A 12,142-nucleotide genomic window follows, 5' to 3' on the forward strand; every position below is an offset into this window, starting at 1 on the left:
GATTGGAAATGTTTATGGGATGACAGCCATCTTAACAAAAATGCTACTGTGCGTTTGTATTTTACAACTGAATTGAATCTCTCCCATTTTCCGAAGGGAAGATTTTTTTCTGTCAAAACATCGACGACGAAATTTGACGAATTTTCCAGACAAATGTTGATATCACATGATAGTCCTTTGAGTCTTATTTTATCAATAACCCTTGTATCGGGCTTGAACGGCCAATCGGTTGTTCTCAGTATACTAGGGCTATTAACCCAGCTGCTTTCCGTGAGGGCTTCCGAAGAAATCCCTCGTGTACCGGTATCAGCTGGGTTATCACCGCTAAGTATGTGATGCCACTGATCAGTGGTGGTAGACTCCAGAATCTCACCAGTGCGATTACTAACAAAAACGGGTAGTTTACTACAAGAGTGAAGCCACTGAAGAACAGTGGTACTATCTGTCCAATTGAAAATATCCGTAACTTTGAAAGTAAGACCTTTCAAAAAATTTTCTTTTAAGCCGGTTGCAAGAAGAGCCGCTTGAAGCTCTAACTTTGGAAAGGAAAGCGCTTTCATAGGCGCGACGCGGGCTTTGCCAAATACAAAGGCTAATTCGGTCTGATGGGAGCTTGCAAGTCGCGCACGAAGGAAAGCGACGGCACAGAAAACATCCTGCAAACTATCACCGAGCATATGAAGTTCTATTCGGTCGAAAGGCTCAGTGAAATAGCAGCGAGGTATTGTCAGAGAACCTAACAAATGAAGACCTGAGTGCCACTCAAAGAATTTCTTTTTGATTTCCTCTGACAGATCATCGTCCCATTTTTGATCGCTGATTCGCCAGATATCTTTTAAAAGAAGGCGAGCCTTCACGGTATTCGGAGCCACTAACCCAATTGGATCAAAAACAGAGGAAACAAAACTCAACACGGTACGATGAGTGATTGCTTTGTCTAGTGGACGATCAACCCCTAGAACTAACGACTAAGGTAACTTTTACGTGATCCCACTTAAGACCCAGAAAATGCGACGACTGGTCTGAACTCGCACAAATATCTTTAACAGAGGAATTGGACTCACGGTTGTCCGGAGCAAGAGCGGTTGTTACGTCGGGGACGTTGCTGACAAATTTTGTCAGGCTAAACCCACCTAGTTTAAGCAACGAGATTAAATCCCTACCTAATTTCAAGGCGTCATCCCTGTTTTGAAAAGAATCCAGATAATCATCCATATAAAATTTCTGGACAACAGCCGAAGCAGCTTCGGGGTACTCAGCTTGATTATCCGATGCAGTCTTCTGCAAAGCAAAATTCGCACAAGTCGGCGAGTCACGAGCACCAAAAATGTGACGCGTATATTGGTGAACTACCACACTTGATATGGGGTCCTCCCGCCACAAAAAACAAAGAGAAGGTTGATCTTCTTCACAGACTCCAACCTGTAAAAACATTCCTTCAATGTCAGCTGAAACGGCTTGTTTATGCTGACGGAATCTTAAAAGTACAAAAAGGAGATTTTGAGGGAGATCCGGGCCAACCAACAGAGATTTGTTCAAGGAAGCGCCATGACACTTCGATGCCCCATTGAGGACTCGGCGCACCTTACCGGGTTTATTCGGGTTCAATACCGGGTGATGCGGGAGATACCACTCACGATCGGCTCATGATTTGGGATCGTGTGCCTTAACGGTTATGACATAACCTTTATGTATATATTCTCTAATTGTTTCGGCGTATTTTTCACGGAGCGACGGATCCTTATCTAGCCCTTTTTCCAAAGACTTTAATTGAGCTAAGGAGGAAAAATAGTTACATGGTAAAGTACTTTCCTTATCGTTCCAAAGCATTGGTACAATGTACCTCTCACCATCGTGAAAGGTGTAATTTTTCAAAACGGACAAAGCGCGTTTGTCGGCGGCGGAACGGGCATCTACTTGCTTGAAGGCTCCATATGACTCCAACTCATACCAAGTTTTAGTTTGGTCCGCAAGAGACATGTCTTCGACAACACACTTAAAGCAAGACGAGTTCGACTTAAAGGACGGCGGTAACGGACCACTTAAAACCCAACCTATCGGAAGGCGTACGGCGCACGGTGAAATAGAGTCCTCCCCCAGAAGGTACTCAATGGTTCTTATGGCATGGTAGAAATCCTGTCCAATAATTATTTTGACGTCCTCATAATTATAACGTATAGGTTTGATCGGAGCCAACTGCGCGTATTTTTCCTGTAATTCAGGAATACTTATGCTATCCGATCCAATCCGAATAAGATCCTTAACATAAGCTCGAAAAGAAAACAAAAATTGACTAATATTCGTTCCGGGTGAAAATTGAAAACTTGCTTGATGAGTTTTCATCAAGCTCGTGGAATTGAATCCATTTATGGTGAGGTTAACGGGAGTGCCAACCAAATGGAGGCGTTTTACGAGATCGGCCGATACCCATGAGTGCGTGGAAGTACTATCGCAAAGAGCTAGGGCATTAGTAATCGTCGCATCCGAAGAGACGCGAGTGATGCAACTGGCAGGAGGCCTTTAGTTGACTCCTGGCTATGAATATCGCCGACGGCAGCGTTAGTCGATACATGTTAAGTGTTTGCGTTACCTGACGCCGGGGAACTTTTAGAATCCTTAGGAGGAAACATTTTCTCAGCTCCATGTAAGAGCACGTTGTGCGTGCTTTCACAATCTGGCTTGGGGCACTTTCTGGCCTTGCTACAATTACGAAAACTGTGATTGCTCTGTAAACACGCAAAGCAAAATTTTTGTTCAGCTACATGTTTCGCTCGCTGCGTAGCGTTTTTCTCTTTGAATACGGCGCAATTCCAAAGAGCGTGTTGACCTTTACATACAGAACATGAAGGGAATTTTGGTTTTTCCTTAGTCTTATCACTCACCTTTGCATTACTAGCAAACACTTTCGTACCTACTTTTTGCCTCACTGGTTCTTCAGACTTAACCTTAGAATTAATTGTTTTTAACCTCTCATGACCCTCCGTTTTTTCTTTCAGCCGTTCGTTGAAATCTAGCAGAGTTGGTCGATACCACTGGCGTCTTACGGTTTGCATTGACCATGCTTCCTTAACGTTTGGCGGAAGCTTACTCACAGCCTGATTCAGTAAGTCGACACTTTTCAGGTCATCGTTAAAAGATAAAGACTTGAATACGGCAACCAGTCCAGAAATTGTAGAGGAAAAGCTAATTACATTTTCCGAGTTATGCAATTTCAGCGGCGGAAAATTACTCAATTTATCTAAATGAGCCCCTACTACAGCATGCGGCTGCCCGAACTTTCTTTGAAGAGTTGCTAATGCGTCTTTATATAGCATTCCGCTATAGCTATACTCAGCGATTGCGGATTTTGATTTGCCCACTACGAGCGTTTTCAGGTAGGTAAGCTTTTCATCGTCACTGATTATGGCTGAATCGACCGTCGATATGAACTGCCTTAACCACTCATGCCAATTAAGTGGGTTGCCATCGAACCGGGTCAGCTTCCACTCAGGGAGATGATCTTTTCGGCTGTGCATGAGTATATTAACCAACTCTCGTGTCAAAAGTGGACGCTCGACGTCTGCACCAGGTGAGTTACCGGGAGTTGGCGCTGTGTAACTCGAAGAATTACCGTGATAATCAGGAACCAACGGTTGATTAGCATGTGAAAAATTTTCAGGCTGCGCAAAGAACACAGTCCCTTCACTTGTATAAGAAACAAAAATATTCGTAGGAACAATCGGAGTTACTGCGAAAAAAACAGTTGTCGAAGGAACGTAGTGCTGATGAGTTGACATTAAAGGGGCAGCAACAGCTGGTCTCCACAAATTACTTTAAGGATTATAGTGGTCACTTGAAAAGTTATAACTACTAACGGGAACACCCATATGTTGTTGTGATGTGATTACAGGTGCTTGGTGGCCAGTCACTACTGATCCTGTAGTTTGATGACTTGAACAAACCTGATTAATTGCTGTTGATGCAGGAACGAACGGTGCTACACCAGAAGGAAATTCTGCAGATGTTGGTGGAGCAAAATAGTTTTCAGAAGTTACCGGGACTACTGACCCTGTGTTTGGATTGCCTAGCACCGGTTGAGTGGACAGAAAAGTTTGCTGAGGCAAATTATTAGAAACAGGTTGAATGACTTGCTGTAACCCTACGGGATTGTTAACGGAAACCTGCGATCGGACCAAATTCGACAAATTATGTTGTTGTTTGTGAATGTGGTTACTGTAATACAATCCCGGATCACCAAAAGTTGCCTGGCCATTATTCACTCCTGTAAAGCTTGATGAGACCAAGTAGTTTGTTGATGCAGGATAAGTTGCCTCAGGAGCTGTTGAACGAACGTGCTGCTCTTGATTGGGAACTACAACAGCATCAGGCTGATTGTGGTCGACAGATTCGACCCAGTGACGCGTACGATCCTTTTCGTCTATTTTTCCGACAACTCATCTTCTAACTCAAGCCCTTTCAACTCAATTTCTGCCAGTTTTTTCTTGTGTTCTTCAGCCAATTCTTCCAACTCTAAACTGCTTTGTTGTTCTAAAAAAAGTTGTTTCATTTTGTTTTGCTGCTCTTTCAGTCTCAATGATACCTTTGCCTGCCTCTCAAGTTCCTCTTGTTGTTTCTTTAAAATCATTAAAACGCGCTTTTTCTCAGAAAGTGTTTTCGACGGAGCGGCGGTATAACTAGATTTCTGAGAACCCGATTGCTGATGTCGGCTGCTTCGATGAGACAACTTAGAGCGGGTATCTGTTTTATGCGACTGGGGTTTTTCACTTTTTTCAGAATGATGAGAAACTTTTGAGCTGCTATTTTGTCCGGCTTTGTTACTGCCTCAAAATTTGTTTTATATGTGATAGCTTCCTGCAGAACTTTATCGTTGCTTTGAGTCAAATTATGAAGCCACATATCCTGTGCCGGTATCAATTCGTCGGGATTGGCACTTTTTGCAGCCATATCAATCAACTCATTATTTATCTCGACCGCTTGTTCTATATAGTTCCTACATTTTTCAATATAAGTATCAATTTTTGAGCAACGACTCTGATTCTTTATGTCTTCTAAAATTATTTCGTGGCATTTATAAAGTTCGTTTTCGAGATTGCTACGTTTCTCAAACAACTTCTTAATTTTCTTCTGAAACTTAACTTCCATGCTTAATAATTTCAGAAATAAACGACTCTCAGAAAATACTTTATTTTCACTCAAGTAAATCCACAAAATACTCTAATACATCAATAACTTACAAGGGGGAGTAACTTGAAGTTTTAACGCTTTAAGTCTGTTGTGAATCGCTCTACGATTTTTAGGCGACAAACGGTTCCGCTTCTTCTTAGCTTTCAGTGTACTTAGGTCAGCACTGTATCGTTTAAGTAACAACAGAGTCTTCAACTCAAGGGAAGGGGCTGATGCAGCTCTTTAAACGTTTCGAGTCTTTGGTCTTTGGCCTTTCGCTTTGAGATAAAATCCTCAACTATGTTAAGAACGAGAATAGCTGTCTTTTCCAACTCTTTTTCTATATTGTCCGTACCGTTGCGGCGACAGTATACAGTAGCGGTAACATTCTCCTTGTATCTCAAAAGAAGGCTCTTAAGTTGGTCAGTACTCAAACTACGGTTGTTGTTACTGCGGTGCTTACTAATGGAGTTATTTATGGCGTCGTGCCAAATAACTAGATCTTTCCGATTCGACAAAAAGTGGTGCAGATAGTATTGGATAGTTTTTTGCGAATCCCGGGCGTTGAAGTTAAAGCTTAAACCAGGCTTTGTGAAACAAGTCTCTTTCACGCGCTTTTGAGACGGTGCGGATAGTTTACGGAGCGCGTGATTCAAGGAACTAGCTCCTATAATTAATACCATACACTTAAGAGACCTATGCGCCGGCTACGTTACGCTTAAGTACCAATGGGGTGGGAAAATTAAGTAGGTCAGTTGAACTCCAACAACACACACGGAGTAAACCTGAGGATGAAAGAATTCAACTTAACTCACTTAATATCACCGTACCTGACCACTTAACATTAGTGTCGCGCAACGAAGTCAATACTCGGACGGGCTGAAACGGCTTATATTTACTTGAAGCGAACTGGCTTTCAGTTTCAACAATGTGGGTGGGGGATCAGGCAAATTGGTTAAGTTCCAACAACACACGCGGAAAAAAACCTGAGGATGAAAAAACTCAACTTAATTTGCCTGATATTTCGCTACCAGACCACTTACCATAAGGTTGGTGTCAAGTTACAGCTTAGTTTTGCAGAGTTATGGGGACGTTTTGAGGAATTGTTGGCAATTTTTTACTTTTTTCCCAAAATTTTTCGGAAAGTTTTGGTCAGCAGGTTCGAGTCGTAAACCAATCCAAGAAACTAGTCCAGTACCTCTTGTCTATGTTCCAATTTCATGGATTAACATTCCGTTCACAAATATCCAAAATTTTTTGTTTTCGAGAAAAAATGCCAAGTAAGTTGACTAAGTATCGATTGTAAGTTATTTCAGTTCGACAGAACTGCCCAAAAATTTTGAGTGTTGAGAAAAATTACCGGTTGCTAGTTTGCGGAAAATTTTTTAGCATATAGTACATCGTATAAAATTTTATAGCACAATTGGAGTTTTAAAAGTTTTGGACTCTTCTAACAGTTTTTAATTGGAGATTGGCGTCACCGGGAAAAATCCAAAAACTTCGGGTGTCGAGAAAAACACAGCTCCACTTTGACCAAAAGTCAACAATCAGGACACCTGAACAGGCCTCTCTTCCACCAGTCGGCTCTTTCGCCTGACTGCTCTGTCGTCTGTCGGCTCTTTTGGCTAATCGAATTTCGGCCAACTGAGCCCTGGGCGAATTTCGGCCAATTCTGCTAACTGCTCACTATGACGACTTTCGGCTATTTGGACACTCGATCAACTGGACACTCGACCAACTGGACACTCGGCTAACTGGACACTCGGCTAACTGGACAATCGGCCAAATGGACAATCGGCCAACCGGACACTCGGGGGCCAACTGGAGACAATTGATACACTTGGCCAAATGCACTCGTGTCGGGAAAACTGTCCGAGAAACAACTCCAAAGGGAACTATCATTGATCCCGGTCCCGTCCCTTGTGTCCCTCGGTGAAGCTCGTGTCGTGAAGAGAAAGTAGTCGTGAGATGTCAAGTCTAGTTTGCGAACAACACTAGTCTCTGTCGCCGACGGATGTCGTCTCGCCGTCAAGGCTGCCTTACCTGGGTTTCGTGATGACTGACTTCTAAGCTGTTATTGCGTTCCTGTCCGTCAGTCGGATCGCGAGTCCCTTGTTGTGTCGCAATACTAAACTCTGTCCCTTGTGGGGTGCCAAAATATGCGCGCTCAATCTCCGTAGTATGATTTAATATCAATAACAAATTCGTATTCACGGCAATACAAATTTCATCGGTCATGCTAGCTATTTTCATCCAAATTTTGCAGTTAAACAAGTTCATAACTTCACCAATACAGCTTCAAAAACAAATTGGCGCAAGCTAGCCACAAGAACCGGTCGGTAATGTCCTTGAGACAAATTGCTCTTTTTTAGCGGTCAGCCTTAATCAAGGCTGAACCGATTTAGAATCAAAAAACAGTTAAAATAGGATATAACCCCCTTTTTTAGTTTATTAATACTTGAGCAGGTGGGGGACTCGAACCTACGTCAACTGTTATGTTACGTTACTTTCAAAAACATTTTATAAATTGTTTATGACTTTTTAAAGAACAATTTTTAGTTTTCTGCCAATTTTTTCCCAAGGAAGCCCTAAATGAAGCTTCCTATTAAAAAAATTTTCCGGAAATAAACGACTATTTTCACTACTAAAATTCCCAGTCACTAATCTTTCCAGAATGAAGCTTCATTTTTTACTACTAAAAAATAGATTAAATCTAATTTTGAGTAAATAGGTCTTATAAGACCTACTCGGTGACTTTATAGGCTCTAAATTAGACTGAAACTTAAAAAAATCTAATTTTCTCAACATTGGAACATTTATTTCAAAATGTTTTATACTCGTTCGGATCATGACTGAAATGGCTTAAATATGATATATCACTTGAATCATCCCGATAATTGCTTGTGATTTCTGATTTTGCGTGAAAAACAAAAAAACTAAGTCATCTGAAGACGAAGTTCATGTCCATTCTCAAAAGTCGGGAAAAAAGTTACAAAAAAGCCATTTGCTTGAAAAAAGAACAGTTAATTTGCACCACAATCAATCTTTTTTTGAATTTTATAAGGAAAATTGTAGCTGTTAGCTGTTCTTTGTGTTGAGGGTTTTTTCTTTCATCAATGAATTCTGGGTGGGGTAGTGTACAATCAACAAAGCATTAATGAGAAATTGGAGACTTCTTATGAACGTTTTGAATCGGAAGCCCACATTCTTACTAACCCTTCTCTAGGAAATTCAATTTTGTTACTAAGAATTTCTTAAGCAGTCAGATAAACCTTAATTGAACTGGTGCTTGATAGAAGTTAGAGTTAGAAGTTAGACTTTCGTATTCAATTTTCGAAGCCCGGCATAGTTAACGCGCTGCTTACTTTTTTCTTCTTGACATAAAAGCTATGCCCACTTCTGCCCCTCACTTAAACCAAAACTCACCGAGAGGAGCGTTCAGGTCGAGTGATTCTCCAACAAGTCCTCGAGACAACGAGGTATTTGTCGTGGTCATGTTGGATGGGTTCGGGAGTCTTGACGAGGAATCGTTTTGAGGAGTCGCTGGTGGAACCATTGGTGGATACAAGGGTGCTTCCATTCTTCTGAGTTTCTACAGCAGATTAAAGGAACGCTGTTTTCAAATACTTTTGAAGCGGCCATTTTTTGAGGTTCTGCGAGATTGCATAATGAAAAAAACCATTACGGCTTGTAAGTTCCGATCTACTGCTAAATTTCAGGCATTTTAAATGCTTAATGCCTGATCGCATGGTCGGAAATTAAGCTATATCTATATATGGGTTTTATTGATTTATATAATAGAAGATGTCTCTTCGCCTTCGTATATTTTTGTTTGTGTTTGTGTTTGCGTTTGGTTAGTTACCCCCATGGTTGTGTGCGATCTACGCAGGGACGTCAGAGATGACTTGGGTTCACCTAGGTTCGTCTGACTTGACCTTGAGACTGGGTACTGTTTCTCAGAAGCATTCACAGGTCGACCTCTAATTCCATACAGATAAGGAGCTGAAATTGAAAAAGGAGTCTAACAACTAAAAATGCTTGTCTTTCATTACTTAGTTTTGGAGTTTTCCCAGATGTGTAATAATTTTTTTGAAATTCTTTGTTTTTTGCTTATATTTTGTGGGAAAAAAATATCAGAAACCTTGATAGAGGTGTAATAATTGATAGAGGTGTACACCTCTATCAGAAACCTTGATAGAGGTGTTCTCACCCATAGTTTGAGGCACGTATGCAGCTGGATTGTGAGGGTTTCCCTTTCTGGGGGTGGACGAAGGGGGTGCATAAAGGGGCACTGGGACGTGACTGTTCGTATTCAGATGGGCCAGAGGGGGTCTGTTTCGCAGTCTTATGGTGTCCTGTGTCACTGCACTCTTGGCACGCCCTTTTTCCTGGAAATTGCTGTAACAAAAATAAAATGTAGCACCCTGAAAATTTTTAACATTATCGCATCTTTCCCAGATTTCCAAAGACCTTCCTCTGTGATACTATTATGCGGCATTCGCCTGATGTGGCATCTTTATGAAGCTGTTCGCTGTGTTAATAAGTTAGAAACTCCGATTACGGTAGTCATTGCAAAGAAATTCTGTTTAAACTGATTAAAAATCGAATTTGTTTTTCATTTTAAACAAAAAATTAATAATAATTTTGATCAAGGGTAGATTGGGCTATTTTCCCAAATGATTTTTAGGTATTCATATTTATAAAAAATTGTGGAATTAACTGATCTCACATGACTTGCAGAGGATTGTTTAGGACGCTCTGTCTAGAAGGTGCAATGAGGACAGGTGAGTTGGTGCTTGACCTCTGTGAGGTCATCGACACGTCATGTGGCTCCGGAGTCCCGCCGGCTGATGATGCGGAGGGAAAGATTTGTTTGATCAGATCTCGGTTGCCCTAAAAAGAAACCATGGTTAAGGCGAGACGACATTTCTTCGAAAATGATTATTCGTCAAAACTTAAAGTTGGGCTAAGCAATAAATGATAGAATCTTTAAAAGCTGACAAATCGCAATGAAACAATAGATTTGATAATTTTCGCATGGAGACATGACCTTTTAATAATATTGTTTTGATAAATCAAACCCATTTTGTTTCAATCTAGAGCTGTACGATTAATTAATTTCACCGATAAAATTAAGAAATATACCTTGTAAACGCGGAACAGATCCTCGAGCTTTCTAAGTTCAATTTTCTCTTCTTTGGGGAGACTTGTGACATTTCGAGGTGCTGCAGTCCTGCATCGGGTACTTTTTGCAAACTCGTTTCGCCTGAAACAGGAGACTGGGTTAATTTTCCAAGATATCTACCGTGAGTTTTATGGTTTTCCCACACAAACATCAATGTTTTTCGGTAACTAGAACCTTTTGAGATTTAGGGGGAAGGAAGGTTTATGGATGGGGCGTATGCCTCCTCATCTCAGTGATTCGACCCCTGCCGACCCAAAGTGTCCCCCTTTGTACTATTTTGAAATATCTATTTTTTGGCTGACGAACAATAACGTATTTCTAAAAGTGTCTTCCGCGAGATTGTTGTCGATACCCGCACCAAATTTTAATAGATAATAATCGATAAAAATAGTTTTTCGAGACAAAGCATTTTGATTGTTTTTGTTCAGACCTTTAGAATTGAATATATTTTCCATCACCCAATCCACAAAGACGCATGGAAGTTTTAATTGAAACAAGACTGCTCGTATCAGGGCGAAACCCTGAATGTTCCAACTGCCTTTTAAGGTCTATGGAGCAGTAAGAACATGAAAAAAATTAATCGTAATCAAAATGAAAAAAAAAATTTTGGCAATCTTGAAACCCCCATAACTTTACGACAAATGATCACAGGTGAAACATTTTTTCTAATTGAAGTTCAAGACAACATTAATTTTTGAATGATGGGAAAAACTTCCCTCATGTGAAATAAGCTTCTTTCAGCCAATTTGGAACGATTTCTAAGACGAATTAACTCTCCGCTTACGCGTTAATAGCGCGAAATATATCGCGAGTTAATTGTCCCAAATTGGCCAAAATGGTAATCTTTAAACCCCAATAACTTTACGAAAAATGATCCCAGGTGAAATATCTTTTCAAATTTGAGCTCATGACAACAATACTTTGACGAATGTTAAAAAAAGCCGTCAAAAATGGCTAGTTAAAAAACCGAAATTTTTCGGAAAAAAAAATCCACCCAGAGCACAAATGCTCCGTTACTTTCGTTACAAAAGTCGGAACAATAAAAAACATAAAAAAATCAAGCAAGTAAAAGAGTGAAATGAACGAACAAACAAGTAAGCAACTCAGAAAAAGATAAACAAAATGATTTATATACACCATTTTAATCGACTAAAATCAATTTGTCTCGAACGTTTAACCTTATGATCCATTATCTTGTTTTACAGAAAAAAAAGAGTTATCTCGACAAGTACATGGTCAATTCTTTTAAATATCTGCACACATGCCTAGCAGGCCAAGACACGTTGTAGTGAGCATTAATTATTTGTTCAGTCTGGGAAAAATCGGCTGCGTTTTTTCACTAAACAAGCATTTAACAAAAAAAAATTGTCACAGAAAATTTAGAAACCAGATAAATTAAAATATACAAATTGCAGGCGTTTTTCACAGTCGGTTTTATACTCCAGCTGCACGTCCCTCAAATTGTTCAGTTTTCGACTGGTGCTTTTTTGATATTTTTTGTAAATCTTACTCACCCGAGTTCTGTTGGGGGGACAATTCGGAAACTTATGAGCAAATTGACGACTAGTCTCAGTTGTTCGTTTTGTACTGGCAAATGTTGAAGCAATAAGACTGCTCGTAGATCAGGGCAAAGCCGATCAGGGCAAAGCCGACTGCACCTCAATCCATATCGAATAGTTTTTGGGAAAATATTATATTCAAAAACTATGAATTTTGGACTGTAACAAACATCCAGTGTAAAAACTTGAGTCATACAAACCTTGCACGCATGTTTAGCTAGCCTCAATTCAGTTT

General features: G+C 40.4%; 1 protein-coding gene across 2 annotated transcripts in view; it reads right to left on the reverse strand.

Annotated features, from left to right (window-relative positions):
* Positions 1-12,142, reverse strand: part of LOC134856010 (uncharacterized) — a 42,993-nt gene that overhangs the window by 18,935 nt on the left and 11,916 nt on the right. For both annotated transcript variants that reach the window (XM_063872392.1, XM_063872385.1), the window contains exons 5-9: positions 10,309-10,429; positions 9,893-10,056; positions 9,374-9,561; positions 9,026-9,165; positions 8,590-8,755 (exon numbers count right to left, since the gene is read on the reverse strand). In XM_063872392.1, the coding sequence (XP_063728462.1) occupies positions 8,590-8,755; positions 9,026-9,165; positions 9,374-9,561; positions 9,893-10,056; positions 10,309-10,429 (779 nt within the window). The remainder of the gene's footprint in view (positions 1-8,589; positions 8,756-9,025; positions 9,166-9,373; positions 9,562-9,892; positions 10,057-10,308; positions 10,430-12,142) is intronic.

The sequence above is a fragment of the Symsagittifera roscoffensis genome, chromosome 1 (assembly GCF_963678635.1).
Source record: "Symsagittifera roscoffensis chromosome 1, txSymRosc1.1, whole genome shotgun sequence".
NCBI classification, from domain to species: domain Eukaryota; kingdom Metazoa; phylum Xenacoelomorpha; order Acoela; family Convolutidae; genus Symsagittifera; species Symsagittifera roscoffensis.